Raw genomic sequence first — 25,832 nt, 5'->3', positions numbered from 1 at the left:
CTACTCGACCCCTGGGTTTATGATAACCCCTTGCTTTAACTGATTTAGTCTTATTATAGAAAAAATTCGGTTTGAATGATAATCGCCCCAACGAATATATCATAAGATCATGACGTAAATTCACTTTACATTTCTAAAAATATATAAAAACGGAAGTAAGATTTTAAAATTAGCTCTGGCCAAATTTTTTTAACCGACTAGAATTACGCAGCCATTTTTTTAAAAACCCAATAAATGTAACAAAATATTTAGATCCTTTTTCTATTCTTAGATGTACGTAGCTAGGTAATGTGACGATTATGTCGATAATGACATATTAGTGACATATCTTTGGTTGTGACAACATTTGCTATATGCATTATTAAAACTATTTTATAACCCAGTTTATTTTTAATTATACCAATAAAAAAATATATATATCGCTTAGTATAAGTTATAAATTAATTTATTTTAAGTTTACAATATAAATTTATGTATTAATCTATATAATTGATATGATTATAAATATAATAAACTAAAATTACAAAAATTTGCACTTGTAAAATATAAATTTGTACAAATTTGTAAAGTATAAATTAATATAAATAATACAAATTTAGACGTCGAAACTGCGGCCTAAACTGCGGCCTTGCAGATTGTTTGTGTCAACATCAACTGACTGTTCCACTCTGGGTGGGAAAGGTTCTGATATTGTTATTTTAGACCTTCTAATAATAACTAAACTGTAAAATATTTAATTATTTTAATATATTAAATATAAATTCAATTAAATAATTTTAATATTTACTAATAGTGAAAATTTTAGTCATACAATTTATAAATTATATTTTATTAAATACAATTTAAATATAATTTATAATGGATAATAATTATAATACATTATAAAATTAAACTAAATATTATAAAATATCTTTAACTATTATGAAAAATGTGATTTTCTCTATAAATATTATAGTTATATTAGAATTCCAGATATCTAATATATTAAAGAATGGTTATGGAAACTATTGTTAAATTTAAAGCTCAAAATTAGCTACCTAAAAAAGTGAAAAATCAAAATATTAGTAAGATATTTAGTCTTATATATTTCATTGTAATATATACTAATCTTTATTAAAAAACATAGATATATAGACTTTTTTGAAATTCTTTAATAATCTATTAATTTTAAATTTCAGGATTTTAAGTTTGGATTTGGATGATAGGTAATAAATAAATTTCAAATTTTTAAAACTTTTATAATTTTTATTTAAAGAAACATTATATTGATATTTTTTTTTCTTTTTTAGATTTTAGGATTTCAGTTTAATTAAAATAACATTAATATCACCAGTCTATAAGAAGAAATAGTATAAAAGAAAGTAAAAAATATTGCAAAGACAATTTATTTAATAACTTAAATTTAACTGATTATATAATTATTGAAATTTACTATATCAATTTTCTTTAATTATTAAAAACTATTACATATTATTAATTTGATTGTTCATCTTTTATAAGTTTATTTCCATATTCTTTTTAAAAAGATTCTTTATATAATAAAAATAGAAATCATTTTTTTATTATGAAGATTTTTTGTTGAATATAAAAAAAAATAAAAAAATAAATATTAATAAAAAAAATTATAGAATAAATTATAAAAAAAATGAAAGTAGAAAAAGAAATTATAAAAGTAAAAAAATAATTTAAATAAAACAACTATATTTCAATTACTAATAATTTATATTAGAGATTGCAAAATTATATTTAACTATATTAAATTTAATAAAAAAGTAAAATATAATTTATATTATGCCCTTCTATTTTTCATTTTAATTAGTACTATTTATAATAAGTATATATAGAATGATAAAATGTTTTGGTATATTTTTATATATATTACTTTTTTATAAACAAATTTTAAATTTAAATTATTTATTATATTTTCTTAAAATAAAGTCATCTAAATTTTAAAAAATTTTAATAATACTCTATTTATTAATTATATAAAACATTATACTAAAATAGATAGAATTATATTTTACTGGTTATAAAAAAGATATTGAAAAATATAAAATTATAAAAATTCTGTAAATTCTCTATTACTATTAAAAAAAAATATATATTACTTTATTGAATAATATAAATAAATAAAAAATAGAAACAAACAGTAACAAAAAAATGTAAGTTGTATTTTATTATAAATTTATAATATTTATTTATTTATTTAAATATCTTAAAATACTAATATATAATATTTTATACTATGTAACAATTAAATAGTGCAATTGCGTTGATTGTGTTTTGATTTTGTTAAGAGTAATAAAATAAACGGTACAAAACTATTGATTGATACAAAAAATTACAAAATAAAAAAAGAAAAAACTGGCTCCCCAGCATTTTTTACAATAATTTATTATAAAGAGAAAAAAGTAGTCTGCCATGCTTTATCGATGTTAAAAAATAGATGACATAGATATCTGTTAAAAATGAAATTTACTTATAAAGTTAAACAATCATTTGACAGTATATACATAGAATACTTTACACATAAAAAGTGATTTATAGTTAATTATATTAGAGTAGTTTTTAAAATTATATTTTATATATATATTCTTTTATTTTTTACTTTAATAAAATTGCAAATGTGCTGCAATAAAAATAAAATTATAAAAAGAAAAAAAAAAGATAGCAAAAAGAATTTTAGTATATAGTAAATATTAAAAACCAGAAATTTATAGATTTATCGCTGGTAAAAAAATGATTTATCACTACCACATACTCTTACACGTATTAGTGCTGAAATGTGAAAATCAAATACATAAATAATACGCATATCATACGCATATCGGGATACAATATATATATCATACATGCTATCATGCAGTGTTGTACATGGGACATGTCACCAAAATTTTAATGTACATAGACGTTGTCATAATAATCCCGTCACGTCCGTCAAAAAAATTGTCAAAGTTTACAATTTGTCTTATCGAAACGATCTAATGGGCTATAATTTATAATTAAGATCACGTGATTTTAATGTCAATGTCAAGACATTGCTAAAATCTTTGGACGTGTCCATAGTATCCCGTCCCATCGTCCAATCGAATACGTGTCCCGTCCTATGTAATATTGTATATCAGCATTGATAGGTATCTTATATATATAAGTACCGATATGTGTATTATTTGTGTATGATTTTCTACATTTTGAGTACCCGATATATGTAAGATATGTGTAGGATATGTGTAGGATAGACCATTTTTTTACCAGTGTATAACTTTTAATTTTATAAAATAATTGAGTTAAAAGCTTAGTAAAGATAATTATCAATAATTTGAATATTATTTAAATTTTTAAATTAAATACTAAAAAAATACAAGAAAAAAAATTAGAAATATTTACTTATTATATAATAAAATATAAAATATATATTTTATGTAAATGATAATAAGTAGTAAAGATTTAGTATAATAAATTAAATATATAAAACAAATAATAGTTTTATATTTTAGCAATTAAATTTATTTATTATCCTAAATAGGACCCCACTTACTTATAAGATAGGTTACTTCCAGATCTAAGGTAAAAATCATATATAAAATTCTTTGCAGATCCTACTATAAAAGGAAATTTTATGTTACATCATTATAATTTTTTTCCTTTTTAACTAATTAACCAATAGAATTTAAGAAAAAAATAAGGTAAAAACTATTAATAAAGGGCCATTTTCTTTTACGATGACCTTTATTATAAGAGTAATCCCTTCCATAAATATTGTATACGTCCAATATTAAGCATCCTTCGAAAAATAAGCATCCTCAACCAATGAATTATGAAAATTTTAGTAGCTTATATTATGCTGTTCTGGCCAGCATTACAGTCAAAAAAAAATGCTTAATTTTATATATACGGTAGATATTTATTTTTAATAGTTTTGGTAAAATATATGAAAAAAATTATTACATATAATTAAAATATATATAATAATTATAAATTATATTTATTATTAATTATTTATTAAATACCATATTTTATATTAATATTAAAAAATATTATAGATTTATTAAAAAAGGTATTGCTAAATATCGCCAGTAGTGATTGTACCACTGGGTTAAGTTCTACTGCACTCTCCAAATTCTACGATTAGTTTCTCTAAGATTTTACTATAGTTTTATTATAGTTTAGTTTAAGGTTTTAGCAGTTTTGGCATTTATAATAAGTTTTGTCAGGTTTCACTTTTCTCCAGAGTTTTGCCAACTTTTTAATAAGACTGCAACCTTAGTCACCACTATACTTTTCGTCAAAATGACAAAATACTAATTAAATTTATTTTGACAGACGTAATTAATTCATAGTAATTTTATAATAAATAGTGAATTGGTCGTTCGCCGAAATACAACGTAATTAATTAGCGGAGAAGTATAGTCACACAATAATTCAATCATGAAAATTATAATTTTAGCCAGAGTTAAAAAACACATTGTAAATTTTTTTTCAAAAATTTCAATTTAAATAATAAATGTGTAAAACAAACACGAGTAGATCTAATCGCACTAAAATTTTGAAAATTTGACTAAAAAAATCTTTTTTAAAACAAAAAATTGTATATAAATCAAACTTTCCTATTTTTCTAAAAATTATCTAACAACACCTTTATAATCTAAAGCCCAGCTTACTGTTCTACCCGTAAATTTACATATAATAATGATATTTATATTATAATTAGAATAATATCTCAGTCAAAAATTTTTATATTTTACATGTGGTAACGATTACTACTGGTGATATTTAGCAATATCCTATTAAAAAATATTTAAATAGTATACTACTAATATTTTATTATATTTATTATATGATTATCTAATATAAATCTAATATGACCAAATTTTATATTAAAAATCTTTAATTTATATTAATAATTGGTTAAAATTATATAAATCTATCAGATTTGATATTAAATAATAGAATTATTAGATATAAAAAATTTACCTAATTTTTTTTTATCTAACTATTAATATTTATATATGGTGCCAGAACTCTATACTCAAAAATAAAATTGTGATATTTATAAATCTTTTAACACTTTAATAAAATAGAATTTCAAAGAAATAAACTGGTAACTTTGTTCTATAAGACAAGTACTATTAAATTACCAGTCAGATTTTTTAAAAAATATCTACATAAAAAGTTATAAGCATTTGAAATTTGATTATTTTTATATGATTGCCCTTTTGAAACAAAAAAGTCACATAAATGCATTTATTTTATAAGAATTTACATAATTCGTATTGACATTTAATTACTATTTTAAGGCTTAAAATGGCTTAAAACGTTTTTAATTTATGCACAAATTCGGCCTTACGTTGGGCGATTTTTTTTAAATAAATACTACTTTACTGCTTTATTAACAAATAATTTATTTTTTGTATATACAGATATCTTCGTATCATTTGTTATTTTTGTCTAAAATTGTAAGTTTTTATTAGCTATTGTCTTAATTACGTGATAAATTAAACATTTGAAACATTTTTGAGTATAAAGTTCTGGCACCATATAAATTATATTTAAATATAATTTAAATCTCCTATTAAATTTTAAAAAAAAATATAATATGATAATCTTCTTTATAGAAAATGTATTATTATATATTACTTTACAATAAATTACTGAATTTCTTTAAAAATATATAGTAATTTTCATATTATATAAAAATTTATAAATTTCCAATAAAACATATGAATTTTTTTTATTTGAAAGTTAATTCATTATAGATTTTATATTTTAAATAAAATTTAAAATATAAAATAAAAGGGTTTAAATTTTATATACAGATATGTTGCAACTTGCAAAGTATCCTTTATAATATCTTATATATAGTGCTGGAACTCTATATTCAAAAATAAAATTGTGATACTTATAAATCTTTCAACATTTTAATAAAATAGAATTTCAAAGAAATAAACGGGTAACTTTGTTCTATAAGACAAGTACTATTAAATTACTGGTTAGATTTTCAAAAAAATATCTACATAAAAAGTTATAAGCATTTGAAATTTGATTATTTTTATATGATTGCCCTAAATTTGAAACAAAAAAGTCACATAAATGCATTTATTTTATAAGAATTTACATAATTCGTATTGACATTTAATTATTTTAAGGCTTAAAATAGCTTAAAATGTTCTTAATTTACTTAAAAGCCTAAAGACCCTAAATTCAACCTCACATTGGCTATTAAAAACACTATTTTAAACCATACTTTAGTCTTTAAGTAAAGTTATAGAGCAAGCAAAAATATGCATAATACATATTTTTTAAAAGCTCTATAATATATATATAAAGTTTATGTGGCATTTATTCAAATCAGAAAAATTAACAATATCACATAATAAATAATGATCAATATATTAACTATAAAAAAATTACCAAAAAAAAGAATATGTTATCTACTTATATAAAAATATTTTTCAAAAAAAAAATTATTTAATTATAAATTATAGCAACTTTTTAAACTATTTTTATATTTATTATTTGTATATAAATAACTTAAATTTTCTAATATATAATATTCTTTAATTGCATTTTTAAAAACTACAATTGATTAGCTTTTAAATAAAAAAAATTTATTACAAAATAATAAAAATTGATAGTTTAATATATATTTTAAAAATACCAATTTTATTGCAATTTATAAATTTAAAAAATATATAGTAAAACATAATAAAATCAGCATTTTTTTAGATATATAAAAGTCTGTCAATTTTCATCAAATTGTAATGAATTTTTTTTTTATTTGAAAGCTAATCAATTGTAATTTTTAAAAAATATAATTTAAAAATATTTTACATTTGAAATTTTAAGAGTTGTTTACATGTAAATAAACATACAAAAAATTGTCATCATTTATAATCAGATAATTTTTTTTTATACTTTAAAATATTTCTTTTTGTTTAAAATATAAAATTTATAATGGATTAGTTTTCAAATAAAAAAAAATTTGGGTGATTATATTGAAAATTTAAAAACTTTTATTATAAAAATTACTAACTGCTAAGTATTTTTAAGAAATCTGGTAATTTATTATAGGCCAATGTATATACCAAAATAAATATTTATATCTTTATTGAACTTTACAATTTATAACTATTATTAGATATTTTGAAATTGTAATTTCAAGTTATAAATTTTTTATTACATTTTTATTTAAAGTAATTCAAATTACATATTAGTATATAAGTGCAATTTAGAATTTACACATAATTTTTAAAGGAACAGCATATTTATAATTTGTACAATTAATTAAATATCAAGATTTCTAACAAATTTCATTTGGTAATAAATTAATTAAATATAATACAAGATATAATGATAAATAATGCCATGTATTATGGTTAAATATAAATCTAGTAATTTTTTAAGAGCATAATTTAATTCTACAAATGGTTATTAGTAAACTTTAAACCATTCAATCCATTCCTTTTACAGGAATTACTAGGTTTATTCAGTTGATGTTTTTAAGATTAATTTTTATATTTATATATATAATACATGTTAGTAAAAAGATGTATAATAGATGTTGAAATAATGTATACAGGAGTGAAACCAAATGATATAACTCGACTTATATAAAAACCCTATTAAATAAAAAATAAAATTTAATGTTTGATTTAATAAAATAAAAATTAATGTAAAATAATTTACGTGCCTGAAGAAATATTGTAGGAATATCTTCAATGAAAACATTAGTGACATCTCCCCAAAATAAATCATCTTTTGCTGCATAAGATAATTTAGCATTAAAATTAATGTCAATATTTCGAGTACTAAGATTTTTAATTCTAATTCGTAACTTTGATCCAAGCAATTCTAAATGTGTAACATCAACTCCTGCTAGTATCATGAATATTATTATAATTGTTTTATTATCTTTATAATCTCTTAACCATTTTGAAAAATTTCGATATTTCTTTTCCAGCTGAACTTTTTCTTCATCTTTTATATCCTCTTCCTTTATACTATCATCATTTTTTATAACAATTTCTTTTATATGTCCTGCTGTAAATTCTGCATGATTGTTAAGTTCTTTTATTTCTTCTTTAAGCTCATTAATGTTAATTATTTGTAATTCTTTTTTAAAGTTGTTAAGGTTTTCTAATTCATTTATCAGTTCTTTTTCTTCTAATCCTTTCATAAGAACTTCAACTTTAAATAATTGCTCTTTAAGTTTTTCACTTTCTTTTAATTCTTCAATAAGCTCTTTAATTTTATTTAATTCTTTTGCAAATTCTCTGCCAATTTCTTCATTATCTTCTTCCAATTCTATTTCGTTATCATTAACTTTTTTCAATTCATCTATTATTTTATTAAGTTCATCTAAATGTTTAATAATTTTTAATTCTTCTGTAGAATCTTCAACTTGTATTAATTCTTCTATAAGATTGTTAATTTTTTTCAATTTTTCCACAATAATTTTTACTTCCCTTTTATCTGAGTTCTCTAATGTTTCTATAAGTTCATTAACAATTTCTAATTCTTTCGTGAGATCACAGACTTCCTTTAATTCTCCTTTAATTCTTGTTAACTCTTTTCTGACTATTACTGCTTCTTTCGTAAGTTTGTTAACATTTTTTATATGATTAATTTTATTTATTATCTCATTTGTATTGTTGTCTTTTTCTGACTCTTTTTCTACTATAGAATCGTTGCCTTCTTTTAGTAAGTCATCTTTAAGTTCTTTAAATTCTTTTAATAATATTTGAAAATCATTTCTCTTAAGTTCATCAATTATAATTTTATATGCAAATCTTAAGTTTACAATAAATGGAAATATTACAAAGAAAATACTACAAGTTAGAGGGAAAGAATAAATCAATATTTGAAAATAATAATTTATTTGTTTTTACTTAATTTAGTTTTTTTTTACCTTATAATAAAAATATTTTCAACAATTGGTGCATCTACAATAATAAAGAAGATTACTGCCACAAACTTTTCAATAGCATTTCCACATGTGTAAATTGCAAACATTTTTCTCTAAAAAGAAAAATATTTTTTTTTTCATTTTTTGTCAGTATTGTCAGCATTCAATTAAAAAATTTAATAATAATTTTAATAATATTAAATGTAATTTTACCAAATAAGAAATTAACAACAATAAGGCATTTAATGCAATTGTTCCAAGAAGGCTACCCAAATTTTCATCTATCCACCTTTCTATTTTATAAAATTATAATAATAAGATTAAAAAAAAAATTAAATATACTTGAGATAAAATCCTTCACCTAGTAAAAAATAAGAAAAAAATTGGATTCTTACGTATAGTTATATATGTTACATATCCATATTTATCATCCAAATATATTGAATATTTCCCAGAGCCAATAACAGTAATAATTTTATACTTTATTAAAGTATCTAAATCATCAACAAGATTAACTGGCATATCAGTTTTCTTCTTAGCTTTTTTAATATTAATATATAAAATATATCGTTCAGGTAAAACTGAAGTATCAATTTTATATTCTCCATTGTTAGTTATTCGTTCTGGACCAACAGGGATTGCTTTGGCCAATTCTTGTGTTAAATTATCAAAAAATTCTCTAACTTTAATTTTGTCATGTTTAAAGCTTTTGAAGTAACTGGTTCCCATCTCTGTCAATCGAACTTTTCCATCAATGCTAGATGAGTAAACTTTTTTTTCATACACATCTTTAATGCTTCCTGAATTACTAACTATTATGAAGAAAAAAAAGAATTATATTTTATGCATATGTAACAATATTTCATTTAAAATAAGAGAAATATATAAAGTACTTACTTGTCATAAAATTCCAAGCAGTAATTTGTATGCCAATGATAGGCTCTTGAAGTACTTTACTCTTTACAAAACCGTCATCAATTAAAATATAATACATTGTATTAGGCTGATTAAAAGTACTATCAATCACTGAGATTCCAATAGTATAATCATCAATAAATCTTACAAAATCTCCGCTTGCAGAAGTAACTTGACGTATAATACCATGTTCAGAACCATCATCTTGTAGAATTGTAACATTACGATTAGGTGATAAATCAACTTTATCATAAAATTTAATTATAAGGAATTTAATTTCAGATGGATTTATAATATCATTAATTTTCGGAGTTGTGCTGAAGATATGTAAATTTCCATAACCATGATCTAAAAAGTTTAGTGAAGGTTAAAAAAAATTTATATACGCATATATTTTTGTTTGTTTGTATCACCTTACCACGTGCACCCTCGATCTTGTACAAATCAGTGGTGATTAAACTCCAAGTTTGTTCAAATTCCGGTTGAGGAATTACGAGTGTATTATTTGATAAAACTAAAACATCCCCATTAAAATTTGTTGTAGTAGGATATGGTATAGTCCAATTATAAAGATTACCATAGTCATCCATAATATAACCATAAAGATTAAGTTTAGTTTTATCATTTATATTTAGTTCTGTGCTAAATAAGAAATAACCTCCATAACGTAATGACTTCATACCAAAATCTTTAACGTTAAGATTAGAAGTGTATTGAAAAGTTGTAATATTATATACACTTCCCTTTGAAAGAAAATCAATTTTAACAAACGTGTTTTGAACTGTTGCTGGTTCAGTATTTAAAACTAGTATACAAGTTTGACCAAATCCTACTCTAGTAACATCACAAGAAAGAAAAATAACTTTTGATAATGGACTTTGAATTTGATAAAGAATAAATGGTACTTGCACTTCTGGATTTCCATTTTCTAAAAAAATGCCACATATTCGCGTATCATTAGGATAAATAATCGCGTATCCGTCTGTTGTTGCAAAATTTGCAAAATTTTCAATTGGGGTCGTCGTATAATTCATGTACGTTTCTGCAATAAGTTGAACTTCACCATTTTCATTTCTTATAAAATAAAAATAATATATATATTAAATCATACATTTAAAATAATTTTTCGTAAATTAAAATTTAATACTTACATTTTGTATTGATTCAGCAATATTGAAGTAGTATTCGTTATAGGTGCCACACGGATAAATCCGTTATCACGATGAACATTTAATGTAATAGAATCTTGAGCGGGCAACCATTCGTTAGTAGTAGTATTAACAAAGGATGCACCTAAATTAATTATACTAAAAATTTTTCCATCTAAATCGATAACCATTCCCCAATCTTCATAAGTATAAGGATTATTTACATCTAAAGCTACCACATAAGTTATAAATAAAAGAGTATTGGTTTTTATAGCGTAAAATCTAAGAGGGCTTTGATTTTGATAAAGGCAAAAATTGAAAGATTGTATATTTAACGTATCCGATGGAATATCAAATCCTTTAATTGTTCCATTGGGATAAATAACACGAATTGATAAGTTTTCCTCTAAACAAATTTTAAGTGGGGTAGTATCGTTTACACGAATAATTTGAACGACTATCGTGCCATCATCATAAAAATCTGTATTTAACACGCGAGGTGTTGAAGGGGTTTCGGGTTGTGGTTCTTCATATATAATGGATGATTTTACTGGCAATATTGTCAATAAAATAATTAATAAAAGAAAACCAAAATATAACCTCATTTTGGAAAAAAGTTGATTTTTAGGATTTAGCAAAAAAAGTGTACGCAGTACGGATTTTTTTAAATGAAACAAAATTCTAAATGTATATTTGATGAATAATATCTATTATCAATGAGAATCCGGAACAATCAATATTAAATATAACAATATTTTTAAATTTATATTCTTAAATAATATAAAGAATAGTATTTATCTTATATCGAGTATATATTACAATATATAGAACTTATTATAGTGGATAAAAATGGTTAAAACAGGTATTGTATCATTAGGCTTAAATTCAATGAATATGTATTTATTTATTTATAATCGTTTGTTATTTAAACTTTCGAATTTATCAATTACATTTTGTGTATGCATTTCTTCTTTTGGAAGGTGGTTGACTAATTGGATTTAGCGTTGCGGCGATCAACATACAATGGATCATAGTTACCATGCTCAAATGTTTTCGTCTTATAATACAGTATATACTTTAAATATTCTGCTTTTATAAAATAAAATAGTATTTTAATGTGTTGTTTCAATCATTTTAGTATTTTTATTTCGTATTTTATAAAATTTGCATCATCTAAGCCTCTAAGGTGTTTATACAGACTACTGATTTACATTAATTTTTACAACAGAAAAATAAATTAAAAATTTTTTTTTACGCCACATCATTTACGTCCATCATTGAAACAATGCCTAATGTCTGTCTTATTTTTAGTTAATACAATGAAGCACGCTGAGTCGGTGAGACTGCCAAAACTGCCTGCATTTTTAGATCGATGATCATTTCTCGATTAACTATTCACAATAAATTTTTTTTTTGTGCAGAGAAAATTGGATAAACCTGTTGTAACCAGGTTAATGATGAAATTTAACTTAAATAAAATCGTTCTAAAAATGTTGGTCATTAGATTAACTCTTTTTCTTAATAAAAAATTCATTACTGTAAAATGAGCCAAATAGACGACGAAATTTACGTGGAAATCGATGATAAAATCGATAACAATAACGATATTCATTATAAAATTGATATTGATAACGATATTAATAAACCACATAACGGTAAACTCGTTACAAAGATAGAAGTATCGCCAAATGAAAAATATCTCGTTACTTATAGTAAAGATGATCATTCAATTGTCGGTTGGAATATTGAAAGTAAAGATAAGAGTCAACTTAAATTAGATAAAACATTTAAATTAAGCGATATGATCTTACTCCAAATGTGTGTTTCCGATAATAAGAAACTCGCGTATATCAATGAGAATAAATATTTAGGTAAGTTATAAATTATCAATAATTTAAATGAATTTGATATCTAACTACGGTAATTAATATTTATTTATTAGAAATATATGATATGAAGAAGAATCAAAAAATTAAATTAGATTGTGATCCTCGTTTTTCCCATTATTATTATTGTACTTTTAACTTAAATGGTGAATTCATTTTATACGGAAGATTTGATAGAATTATTTTTATTTATTCCACGAGAACTAAAAATAATAAATGGAATTGTAAAAGAATGTATAAGAAACAAAATAATTTTAAATTTATTAGTATATCAAAATATAATAAGCTTTATTCATTTTCAAATAATTCCATTTATGAATATAACCTTATTACTGAAAAAAGTAAAAAAATATTTGGTAGTAACGAGAAAATAACCAATAAGGTAATATGATGTATTAAATTATTTAATTATTTGATTGAAATTAATTATTATTTATTTATTTTACAGAATATCAGAATTTCCAGTAATGAGAAGTTTATTTGTATAAGAATCATTAATAAACTTATTATTTATTCAATCGAATTAGAAATTCCTATTGCTTCTTGGGATATCAATAATGGTAATTATAAAAAGTTAAATATTATTAAACTTTATTATTATTTCATACTAAGTTATTATTTAACATTAGATACTCAACTACATAATTTTGTGTATCGTGCTGGTTTAATTCCTTTATTACTTCCTTTATTAAATGATAGTACTATTATGGAACATTATTGGAATGAATGTTTGGATTGGTTAAGAGGCAAAGGCCAATTATCAAATGAATATCAGACCGAAAGTTTATCAGATATCATTCGAACTACAACCAAATATGTATTTGGAATTCTAGATGGGCATATTTGGAAGATTAAATTTGAGGAAATATTATCAAAAATGAATTTAACATTTGAAAATACCGATGAAAATATTGAAAACTGGTACTTTGATAATGATTTTAAGATCAGTAATGAAATACATAAAACATACGATCACTTAAATATTCACTTAATTAAACCAAGTATGGGTATGGATACTATATATGCATTATTTCAAAAAGTAAAACCACATTCTAAGAATAAAAAAGAACTAGAATCAAGTCAAAATTTAATCAAGTGGGAAATTAGTACTATAGATACATATAAAATTAGACTCCAAGTTTTTAAAAAAATAAATGTTAATAATCAATGGAATGAAGAGGATTTAATTTGTACAAGAGTTGAAAATGTTAATGAATCTTATTCTATAAATTTACTTGGAATAAAGTTACTTGATGACAGTGATATTATTATATTAACATCAATAGGTCTTTTTATTTATCATTTTAATGAAAATAACAAATCTATTTCTTTAAATTATTATTATTATATGAATATTGATAGATACTCTAGTAACGTTGCAAAAAAATTAAAAAATTATAAACAAGTATTTTCAAAATCTACTTTACCCTTACCAAATTATGATAGTTTTAAATGTTATGACGGATGGAGTTTATATGTAAAAGATAATAAGGAAAGTCTTTTGAAATATGGTGTTGAATTACTAACATTTGGAATTAAAGAACATAACTTAGAATTGATAGAAGATATCTATAAAACGTGTATAAAATATTTCAATGAAGATTTAAGAAATAATAGAATGTATTTAAGTATTATTACTTCTACAATGCCATTATTAAGTGAATATTATCCAGAGTATATTTCAAGATATTCATTGGAAACAACTATGATTATTGATCCTTCTTTTTATAGTATAAAATATGAAAATATTAATTTACATCTCTATTCTTTTCAATATCATCAAATGGTTAATTTAACTCGATCTATTTGGTGGTTAAAATACAATACGTTAATGGAGAAATTAAGAGATAATTATAATATAATATATTGGATGATAAATATAATTCAAATTTTAATAATTTTATCTATTTTACCCATTTATTTTATTACATTTTATATATTTTCAAAATTTCATTTTATTAATAATATCGAAGAATATGATATGTTTTCTATTTATTTTAAAATTACTAAGATTTTTAATATAATTTTTTTAAAGATTTTTAAACATACAACAACACCAACAATTACTTTTATGAATCCTTATATTAAATTTATTAATTATCCACAAGACTATAATTGGTTTTTAGAATTAATTATACCTCAATCTAGTCCATATGTTAAAACAATAAATAGAGATATTTATAAAACATGGAATGGAGAAACATTAATTGATTTTAAATGGAATACTTATGGAAAATATTATTATATAATAATATGGATTGGATTTATATTTTTACTTGGATGTTTTACTGCTGCTGCAACAATTCCTCAACAATTTATTAATGATGATATTCAACAACAACTTTTAATTATTTCAATTGTACTTGGATTTATTCATCTGAATTTTGAAATTCGTCAGTTTATTTATAATCCTATTAAATGGATCCATAATTTTTGGAATATATTTGGTAATATATATAAATATTTTTAATTATTTTATATAATTATACAAAAATTTATTAATTATATTATTATTATTATTATTATAGATTTAATTGCATTTACACTTCCAATTTATACTTCTATTTATTGGCTTCAAACAAATGATAAAAATAATATTATTCAGTTACTTTCTTTTTCATGCTTATTTTTAGATATAAAGTTTTTATTATTTTTTAGAGTATTTGAATCTTTTGGTATATATTTTGCAATTATAATTAGTGTTGGAAAAAAAGTTTCTTCTTTTCTAGTAGTTTTATTTATAATTATAATCAGTTTTGCACATACATTTTTCATATTATTATCACCAGCAAACCCTAATTTTTCTTTTAAAGAATATACAAATAATAGTGATGATTTAAATAATCCTTGGAATATAGTTCCTACTTATCATCAAGTATTTGAAAATGGAACTATAGATTTAAATTCATCTATTATTCAACAACCTGATGAAAATACAAATATGTTTGTAGATTTTGGTACTTCTTTATTTGCAATGTATTTATTTTTAACAGGTAAACAAAAAATTTATTTCTAATATATATTTTACATATATTTACAAGTAATTTAATAAAATAATATTTTATTATTATAGGGGATTCAAATGCATTATCCAATTGGACATATAAAGATAAACCATCACTTGTAATACTAATTGTTTTATTTTCATTATGTATTGTTGTATATCTTATGAATTTATTTATTGGATTACTTAGTAATGCAATTGAAAAAGATAATAATAGAATCTCATTTTTAATACAAAAAGCAGAGGTATATTATTAGTTATTATTATTTAATTTAATTATAATTATAAAAATACTAAAATTTTTTAATTTTTTTTTTAAAGATTCTTGCTGAAATTGAATTATTTTACTTATTACCACATCAAAGACGTTGGAAAGAATGGTTTCCTGAAGTAATGTAAGTAATTTTAAAAGTTTTTTTTTAAAAAAAAATATTTATATTTAATTTTTATATTATTTTATTTTTTAAGTTATTATTATGCTAATGTTGATAAAACTCGAGAAAAAATTAAAGAAATGATTAATGAAGGAGAATGGAATACAAATGAATTTTCAGAATTAAAGCAAAAATTATTGAAAGAACTTAATATTCAATATGATTTTCCTAATCTTGTCAATAAATAATATAAGAATATATATAATTTTATATTTAAAATCCATTAATTAATTTTACATTTAAAGTATTTTATATAATATTTTTAATTATATAAGGCCAAAGAAATAAAATTATTCATTTCTTATGAAAAAAATTGCTATATTTAACCCGATTGCCCAGAAAAAAATTTTATTTTTCAAAAAAAATTTAGTTGATTCCTAGAAGATGATTGGTTGATTTAATAAATTTTTTGTCTGGATCATCAGATGGAAAAAAAAAATATTTTTTAAAACTAAAATTACATAACTAAATAAAATAAATTTTTTTATCTTTTTGTAATATTTACATGATCTGTCCAGTCATGAAAAATGAATAATTTTATTTACTTGGATATGTAATACTATTTTATTACATTATGATAATATGTAAAATATAATGATTATAATGATTAGAATGAACTCTTTCTGCTAAACGTCTGGACCATATTTTTTCGATAACAAAAATTTTATTTTTTATTTTTTCTTTACTTCGCTTATAGTTAATACACTTTTATTTTATTTCATATACTTCAAGTAAATACTTGACAGCAAAAAACCCATCGTGGTTTATTTTAGTATTAGAAATTTTCTTTTGTTTTTTTTATTTTTTCCTATTCTTTACACTTTTTCCTCTCTTTGTGGTGTTCTTGGACTAAAGACGGTCTGGAGAGGCGTATCGCCCAGAATAAGCAAGCTTGGGACAACAGCAAAATGTGGACAGTTTTAAGCTACCTTTTTTAAGTGGAATAACGAAACTTTGGACATGGAAAGAGTGACTAACGAACTCCTTACACTAGTCGAAAAAGGAATATTCAGCCTTAATACAATTCGGCCTATATTCGACTAAAATTAAAAAATTTGACTTCAATTAGTAATGATCTACGATTAGACATATATTCAACCTTATTGAATAAACGTTACGCATTACACGTTATGCGTATTAAAAGTTTAAAAAAGGATCATCTTATTGCATTCTTTTTTAAACTTTTTTTAATTTTCTTTCTTCCCCTTCCCCTTTCCCTTCGTTCCTCTTTCCCTCCTTTTACTTCCCTTCGTCCCTTTACTTTTCTTATCCTTTCCCCTTTCCCCTTTCCCTTCGTCCCTCAGTTTTTTTTCTTTTGTAGGTCCAAGACGCCTATTTAGAAGGCTGGACTCCTATTTCGAAGGTATATATATACCTTCAAATTTTATTTTGTTGTTTTTTAACAAAACGTTTTACTAACGTTTTCGTTTTTTGCTTTTGTAGATCCAAGACGTGACTGAGATTCGTAAGTATTATTACAAATAGTGGATTTTTTTTAATATTATAGAACGGTTTACCAGCTGTTCTTGTTTTTTTATAGGTTTCAAGAGGAAGTGAAAACGAAAGGGGAAGAGAAAACGAGAGGGAAAGCGAAAAATGAAAGGGGAAGCGAAAAAATGAAAGGGAAGCTAAAAACGAAAAGGGAAGCGAAAAAATGAAAGGGAAGCTAAAAACGAAAGGGGAAGCTAAAAATGAAAGGGATAGGGTAAAACGAAAGGAAAAGGAAAATGGAAAAGAAAGGGAAAACGAAAGGGTAAAACGAAAGGGGAAAACGAAAGGGTGAAACGAAAGGGGAAAACGAAAGGGGAAAACGAAAGGGAAAACGAAAGGGGAAGGGTAAAACGAAAGGAAATGGATTTCTGAAAGAGTATTTTAAGATTCGTAAGTATTGTATTACGAATCAAATATTTTTTTTTTTTTTGTTTTTTTTAAATATTATCATTATGAACGGTTTACTAACTGTTCTTTCTTTTTTTTAGATTCGGGTGGGCTTCCAAAGAACGGAAAACCCAAAGATTCGTAAGTACGAATCTTTAATTTATTTTTGTTATTTTTTTATTATTATGAACGGTTTACTAACCATTCTTGTATTTTTTTTTATAGGTTCGGAAGGGCTTCCGAAGAATGAAAACCCAAAGATTCACGTACGAATCTTATTTTTTTTTATTTTTTTTTAATATTATGAACGGTTACTAATAACCGTTCTTTTTCTTTTTTTTTAGGATCAGATGGGCTTCCGTGTTCCGAAGAACGGGAAAATCCCAAGATTCGTAAGAATCTTGGATTTTTTTAATTTTTTTTAAAAAAAATATTACGAACGGTTACTAATAACCGTTCTTTTATTTTTTATAGGTTCGGGTGGGCTTCCGTGTTCCGAAGAACGGGAAAATTCCAAAGATTCGTAAGAATCTTGGATTTTTTTTTTTATTGTTTTTAAAAAAAATATTACGAATGGTTACTAATAACCGTTCTTTCTTTTTTTTAGGATCTGGTAGGCTTCTGAAGAAAGGAAAACCAAGAAACCAAGATTCGTAAGTAAGTACGAATCTTGGTTTAATTTTTTTGTTTTTTTTTTAATATATGAACGGTTTACTAATAACTGTTCTTTTCTTTTTTTTAGGATCAGGTGGGCTTCCGAAGAACGAAAACCCAAAGATTCGTAAGTACGAATCTTTAATTTTTGTTTTTATTTATTATTATTACGAATAGTTTATTAACCATTCTTTCTTTTTTTTTTATAGGTTCGGGTGGCTTCCGAAGAACGAAAACCCAAAGATTCATAAGTACGAATCTTTAATCTTTTTTTTATTTATTATTATTACAAATGGTTTACTAACCATTCTTTCTTTTTTTTTTATAGGTTCGGGTGGGCTTCCGAAGAACGAAAACCCAAAGATAAAGATTCGTAAGTACAGTACGAATCTTTATATATTTTTTATTTTTATTTTTTTTTATCATTTTGGAACGGTTTACTAACCGTTCCTTTCTTTTTTTATAGGTTCAGGTGGGCTTTTGTGTGGAAAAACCAAGATTCGTAAGTACGAATCTTGGTTTAATTTTTTTAATTTTTTTTTAATATTAATGAACGGTTACTAATAACCGTTCTTTCTTTTTTTTAGGATCGGGTGGAGTGGGCTTCCGACCTTCGGGAAAAGAAGAACCAAAATTCGTAAGTACGAATCTTGGTTTATTTTTTTTTAATTTTTTTTTTAATATTACGAACGGTTACTAATAACCGTTCTTTCTTTTTAGGATTGGGTGGGCTTCTGACCTTTGGGAAAAGAGGAACCAAGATTCGTAAGTACGAATCTTGGTTTATTTTTTTTGATTTTTTTTTTCAATATTAATGAACGGTTACTAATAACCGTTCTTTCTTTTTTTAGAATCGGATGGAGTGGGCTTCCGACCTTCAGGAAAAGAAGAACCAAGATTTGTAAGTACGAATCTTGGTTTAATTTTTTTAATTTTTTTTTTTTTAATATTCATGCAACGGTTACTAATAACCGTTCTTTCTTTTTTAGGATCGAGGATGGATTTCGGGATTCCGCCTTTGGGAAAGTAACCAAGAACATTCGTAAGTACGTACGAATCTTGGTTTATTTTTTTTTAATTTTTTTTTTAATATTACGAACGGTTACTAATAACCGTTCTTTCTTTTTTTAGGATTGGGTGGGCTTCTGACCTTTGGGAAAAGAGGAACCAAGATTCGTAAGTACGAATCTTGGTTTATTTTTTTTGATTTTTTTTTTCAATATTAATGAACGGTTACTAATAACCGTTCTTTCTTTTTTTTAGAATCGGATGGAGTGGGCTTCCGACCTTCAGGAAAAGAAGAACCAAGATTTGTAAGTACGAATCTTGGTTTAATTTTTTTAATTTTTTTTTTTAATATTCATGAACGGTTACTAATAACCGTTCTTTCTTTTTTTTAGGATCGAGTGGAGTGGGCTTCCGACCTTTGGGAAAAGAAAAACCAAGATTCGTAAGTACGTACGAATCTTGGTTTATTTTTTTTTAATTTTTTTTTTTTTAATATTACGAACGGTTACTAATAACCGTTCTTTCTTTTTTTTAGGATCGGGTGGGCTTCTGACCTTTGGGAAAAGAGGAACCAAGATTCGTAAGTACGAATCTTGGTTTATTTTTTTTGATTTTTTTTCAATATTAATGAACGATTACTAATAACCGTTCTTTCTTTTTTTTAGGATCGGGTGGAGTGGGCTTCCGACCTTCGAGAAAAGAAGAACCAAGATTCGTAAGTACGAATCTTGGTTTATTTTTTTGATTTTTTTTTTAATATTATTATGAACGGTTACTAATAACCGTTCTTTTCTTTTCTTTTTAGGTCTCGGGTGTCTCAGGTGTCTTCGAAGAACGGAAAAAACCAAAGATTCGTAAGTAAGTACGAATCTTGGTTTTTTTTCTTATTTTTTTTAATATTATGAACGGTTACTAACTGTTCTTCTCTTTTTTATAGGTTCGGGTGGATTGCTAAAAAACAATCAAAGATTCGTATATACGAATACATGAATCATGTAATTGTGGAATTGTATTTGAATTAGCAATATTTTTTGTAAATTAGATAGATGTAATAATAATAATATAATTATAAAGTATTTAAGCATTAATAAATACATTTATTTAATAAATTTGATAAAAAAAATCAAAATAAATTCATAAATAAATGGGTTGTTATTAGACCATAATTCGGCTTAAAGTTTTAAGGTTGAATATTGGTCAATTTAAACCTAAATAATGGTCGAATAATTAGTCCGAATTTGGGACGATTAGCACCCTAAATGCGCCCGAAAATTTGACCTCAATTTGACACAGGTTAGACCATTATTCGACCTATATTCGACCTGGTCAAATTTAGGCCGAATTGTCCTTTTTCGACTAGTGTTAACAATAAAGACTTTGTGGATTTTCTCTACAACAACTTTTTATATACCAACAGGCCTTCCATCTTCAAGATATTGGAACAAGCTATCAAGAAGCACGAGACAGCTCTACAACAACTCAAACACCATACATTTGATATCTCGGTAGACTTTAACTAGCCTACTCGAACGATACGACCAATATACACCTTTACTTTCTTCTACACGGCTACACCTCCTTCGACACCTATTGTTTACAAACACCCGCCAGCTTTTCCTATTCGTCGTCGCGGCAGCTCGATTAAGCTCTCAAATGAATTTTGGATTAGATCGTGTCATAAACTAGACGCGTTTCTAGATATATTCCACAATTTGCACTTTCTTCCAGTAACAACAAAATATTTCAGAAGAAAACTTCCATTTTGGGAATACTTACAGAACGGATAACCACTTTTGGAATTTTACCAGCTTTTTCAGTGTAAGCAGCTGGTCCATCCTTTTACCGATATTGCTGAACTAACCAAATACGGTTTCTCTTTAAACAACCCTCGATAAAAGCTTTAGACCTCACCTTCAACTGTGCCTACACACCCCAGAAGAAGAAGGATAGAGACAAAACTTGGCTAGACGAATTCCAGACTCATTTTCTTTTTTCTTTTTTTTTTTTTACTTTTTGTTTTTCAATTTTTTTTAGTTTACTTTTTCGAATTAGTATTAGTTTTAGTTTTCATTTGAACAAATTTAATTTGGATAGAGCTTACTTGGGATGGTTGACTGGAGTTAATCTTGGTTGCTTGATAATTGAGTGTCATATGAGCATATGCTTGATAATGGACATCTGATGTTAGAATCCGCTTTATATACGACAAGCAACTTTCTATCAGTAAATGGGACCTCACACTAGTCGAACTAAAGTATTGGAAATGTGTCATTTTCACTGCAGCTGGCCAGTCCTGGTTTAATCGTGTGTACCTTGGACCCTATGGCTTGGATAATGGATGCCACTCATTTTCAATTTCTTCAGGCCGCTTCTAGGAGGAACGATCTGAAGGATATTTTTTAATTTTTACTTTCTCTTACTTACATTTAAAAGGTTTTTTTTTTCTTTTTATTCGCAATGTAGTGGGTCCTGTGAATGCTCATGAAGAAAGAGGGCATTTATGCTAAGAATGACCGTTTGAAAACGAATTATACCCTCTGAATAAAAATTTCACCTGACAGTGCACACGTGGGGTGCTTTCATGCATGACGAATGGTTTGGTAGTTAATAATATTAGATAGTGTAGATTTAGTTTTTGTCATAATTGTATTCTCTGAATCTTGTTTCCTGTTTAATAAACTATCAAATGCATTGCAGAAAAAAAAAAAATAATAATGATTATAATAAAATTAAAATATAAATAAAAGGTAACCATTCAAATAATATAAATAAAATGGGAGTCCTATTCCATTCTATTTCATTCCAAATTCCAAATTCCAAATTCCATTTCCATTTCAATCCTAAATCCCAATTCCAATCCCATTTCAAATTCCAAATCTCATTCTTAATATATAAATTTTTTTTATTTGTCATATCTTATAATTTCAACCAAATTTTATAATTCCGGCCTAAATTTCCTTTTATGCACTTGAGTAACGTTATACAATCCAAAAAGGCAATTTTGTTTCTCATTAAAAACGGAAGTTTGTTACACAATGATCCAAAATATGTCGATCACTTAATTCCGGCCAAAATTAAAAAATCCTGTGACACCAGCTATCGTTGCCAGCAAACTCCTTTTTTTAAAATAAAATTTTTTCAAATATAATACTCTTTAAAAAGATTTATTTTTTAATATATTTTATTATCTGTTATAGAATATTTATGAAAATTATTATAAATATAAAAAGAACAACATCCGCGGTAATAATAGAAGATATCATATGTTAATTAGTGTTACACTTATACTAAAAATTTGATCCGTCCAATTATAAAATTTAAAATTTTCTTCTCATAATGAACATTATTTATACATTTAAGAACTAATAGAACAAATTAATAATTTGTATCACTCTTTATTAGAAAACGTTGTACGATAGACTTTACCATTAGTTTCATTCTTTGCTGTTGCGACAATTTCCATAGCACCGAAACATAACGTTATTAACACTGGACGATCCGTACCCAAGTAAGTATCGGGCAAATCAACATTGAAACTACCCAATAAGTTCATCTCAGGCTCATCGCAATATTCTGCATCATATTTGGAAGTATAGAAGAAAGATACATCTGCGGAGGTTTGTTCAGGATAAGTTGGATATAAGCGTGTAGAAAATTCCTCGTCCACGCGCACTTCTGTCCCTTTACTGGCCATCAAAGAAAATTTTAGGATTCGATTTTCTGATGTCTTGCGATTTAGTGGGTCACCATATTTCTAATATTTGAGAAAAGTTTTAGTTTTTACTTGGGATAATATTGACTTTACTATTACCCTGTAAAAAAAGTCGATCCGTTTTTTTATATTCCATATTTTTTTCCGTAAAAAGCTCATATTTCCGGAATTAATAATCTTATATCACGGAATTTATCTCGTTTTCCGTGAATGGATCCGCGAAAGGCTCATTTTCACGGAGTTCTTACAGAAATAACGGATAAAATTTTTATAGGGTTATTTAGTTAAATGACACTTACCCATTCAGAACTAATTCGAACTCCATATGTCCACTTTAATACTCTTGTAGTTACGGTATCCATATCAAGCCCATATTCACATGCACCGCTTACAATCGCAGCAAGTGGATGAGGTGGAACTGTAATAAACGAAATATCATTGATTTGTATTCGACTTTTTTTTCAATAAAATACAATAATCAACGAACATACCTGCTATGCTAATATTATGACCAAATTTTTGTTTAATTCTATTTTGAAGATATCGTGATTCACTAAAACCTCCAACCAAAAACATCACCGAACAATTCGAACATTTTTCTAACTGTTGTTCAATCAACCCCAAAATCTTGTTGATAACTGGGTCAAAGAATGATTTTACGGTTCTAAAATTGAGATCAATGACCCAATCATCTTCTGATAATTGATCCCTTTCCGACCCGGTAACATATTTCTTAAGAGCAGGACATTTCCTATCAATATCCCATTCAATAGTTTCGAAATCGGATTTTTCGCCGGTGAATGGAATTTTAACTTGGGAACAGAATTGTTGCATCATATAATTGATTTGGCCATAGTTTTTTTCCTTTAGCATATTCATCGCGGATTTTCCTACTACATTCCCAAGATATTTTAAAAACTCATCATCAACGTAGGTACCACCGCAAAAATCACCTGACCGCTCAGTTGTCTCTCCTATTCGATCAGTTGATAATAGTTTTCTAACGGTCAAATCCACAGTTCCTCCACCACAATCGACAACCAAATATGTCGCTAATTTAGATCAAATGAACGATTTATTATTTATAAAGGTTTATAATGTTATCTAAATAGTCAAAGTGATTCATTGGCATAATGTGTACCTCCGGTTGTTAATCTATGTTCTTTCATCACATTCATACAATGAATCGCAGCGGCTTCCGCTAAGAATTTTAAATCAAGTGTTATTAGTTTTATTTATATACATTATAAGCAACGCCGCAGTAGTATTTCAAAATGACTTCTTACGTTCAGTGGTAAATTGAAGATTTAGTGTACCAAGACTTTTGGTCAAGCCGGCATCGTATAAACATCGTCTCATAATTGTCTTTGTATCTTCAGTAAACTCTAAAACGATAATTTTATAAATGCTGATATTATGTATATTTTACAATATAATAACTAGTTACCGGCAGGTACAGTGACGACGATTCGCACGTTACTGTAAAAATCAACTCCAGGCCAGCGACGACCGATTTCTTGCTTAATCGTCTATCAAACCATAAACTCGAATTTATCTTATACTTAAAGCAATATACATTTTATCATCTTACCTTTCCTAAAGAAAAAAATCAATAATTTTATCTTGTAATTAATTTCAAAGGCTTTTATAATATTAAAAGTCATGACTTCAACAATCTACATACCCATTTCACGAAGATAATCGGTTATTGCTCTTTCAGGAGTAATGTTGTCTGGCAATTTGGGTTTTTTACTATCCGGAACTCTTCCCAAGTGAAATTTAAACAATTCCACCGGTTTTGGTAAATCCTTATTTTTTTTATTTCTTTTGGGAGGTTCACCAGCTAACGCTTTAGCTCCCCATGCGGTAACAGAACTATAGTCTTCGTCATATTGTAATACGGTATTGATTTTCTTAAAACCTTTAATTCCTGGCCAATCATCGTTCACTACAATCTCTATTTTTGCTTTATCGGGCTTAGCGTAAGCGTAAGAAAACCCCTGAGAAAGAAAAGAGATAAGAAGTCTAATTAAAGGTATAAAAATGAAAAAATGAAAATAAAAAATAGTATGTAAACTTACCGAAAATGTTGTTCCAAAATCTAAAGAATTTAAATGAAAAACAAATGTAGTCTTATTGAAAAAAAAAGGTAATAAATTAACAAATATGCTCACCTATTCCAACAACAACTCGTATATCCTCAATTACGGCAGGTTCGAACTCGAATAAATAAATTTGGCTTTGAACGTAAGTAAATTCCATGATAGTGAAACGCAATAAACACAATA

At 24.9% G+C, this 25,832-nt stretch overlaps 4 protein-coding genes across 4 annotated transcripts; 2 read left to right on the top strand and 2 right to left on the bottom strand.

Annotated features, from left to right (window-relative positions):
• Window positions 1-7,505: 7,505 nt before the first annotated feature.
• Window positions 7,506-11,573, bottom strand: OCT59_021786 (uncharacterized protein; the record flags this gene model as incomplete). The annotated part of the gene is made up of 8 exons (XM_066146740.1): window positions 7,506-7,619; window positions 7,691-8,828; window positions 8,909-9,018; window positions 9,119-9,198; window positions 9,301-9,717; window positions 9,803-10,168; window positions 10,239-10,894; window positions 10,972-11,573. The coding sequence occupies 8 exons, from the start codon at window positions 11,571-11,573 to the stop codon at window positions 7,506-7,508; spliced, it is 3,483 nt and encodes a 1,160-aa protein (XP_066005848.1).
• Window positions 11,574-12,511: 938 nt separating this feature from the next.
• On the top strand, window positions 12,512-14,705 carry OCT59_021785 (uncharacterized protein; the record flags this gene model as incomplete). Its single annotated transcript, XM_066146739.1, has 5 exons — window positions 12,512-12,839; window positions 12,911-13,236; window positions 13,303-13,414; window positions 13,484-14,640; window positions 14,700-14,705. The coding sequence occupies 5 exons, from the start codon at window positions 12,512-12,514 to the stop codon at window positions 14,703-14,705; spliced, it is 1,929 nt and encodes a 642-aa protein (XP_066005847.1).
• A 3,241-nt stretch (window positions 14,706-17,946) lies between these two features.
• OCT59_021784 (uncharacterized protein) lies at window positions 17,947-21,330 on the top strand (the record flags this gene model as incomplete). Its single annotated transcript, XM_066146738.1, has 20 exons — window positions 17,947-18,045; window positions 18,159-18,173; window positions 18,272-18,311; window positions 18,396-18,436; window positions 18,515-18,562; window positions 18,645-18,693; window positions 18,778-18,823; window positions 18,913-18,951; window positions 19,034-19,075; window positions 19,153-19,197; window positions 19,291-19,326; window positions 19,412-19,461; window positions 19,545-19,589; window positions 19,676-19,725; window positions 20,088-20,137; window positions 20,225-20,278; window positions 20,368-20,412; window positions 20,498-20,551; window positions 20,638-20,653; window positions 21,250-21,330. The coding sequence occupies 20 exons, from the start codon at window positions 17,947-17,949 to the stop codon at window positions 21,328-21,330; spliced, it is 945 nt and encodes a 314-aa protein (XP_066005846.1).
• A 1,890-nt stretch (window positions 21,331-23,220) lies between these two features.
• Window positions 23,221-25,806, bottom strand: OCT59_021783 (uncharacterized protein; the record flags this gene model as incomplete). Its single annotated transcript, XM_066146737.1, has 8 exons — window positions 23,221-23,586; window positions 23,844-23,962; window positions 24,036-24,596; window positions 24,686-24,745; window positions 24,831-24,929; window positions 25,229-25,544; window positions 25,626-25,645; window positions 25,719-25,806. The coding sequence occupies 8 exons, from the start codon at window positions 25,804-25,806 to the stop codon at window positions 23,221-23,223; spliced, it is 1,629 nt and encodes a 542-aa protein (XP_066005845.1).
• Between the last annotated feature and the right edge of the window lie 26 nt (window positions 25,807-25,832).

This window comes from Rhizophagus irregularis, chromosome 30, assembly GCF_026210795.1.
Source record: "Rhizophagus irregularis chromosome 30, complete sequence".
In the NCBI taxonomy this organism is placed as follows: Eukaryota; Fungi; Glomeromycota; class Glomeromycetes; order Glomerales; family Glomeraceae; genus Rhizophagus; species Rhizophagus irregularis.
Note: the sequence above shows the minus strand (reverse complement) of the source record. Positions and strands in the feature narration are given on the sequence as shown.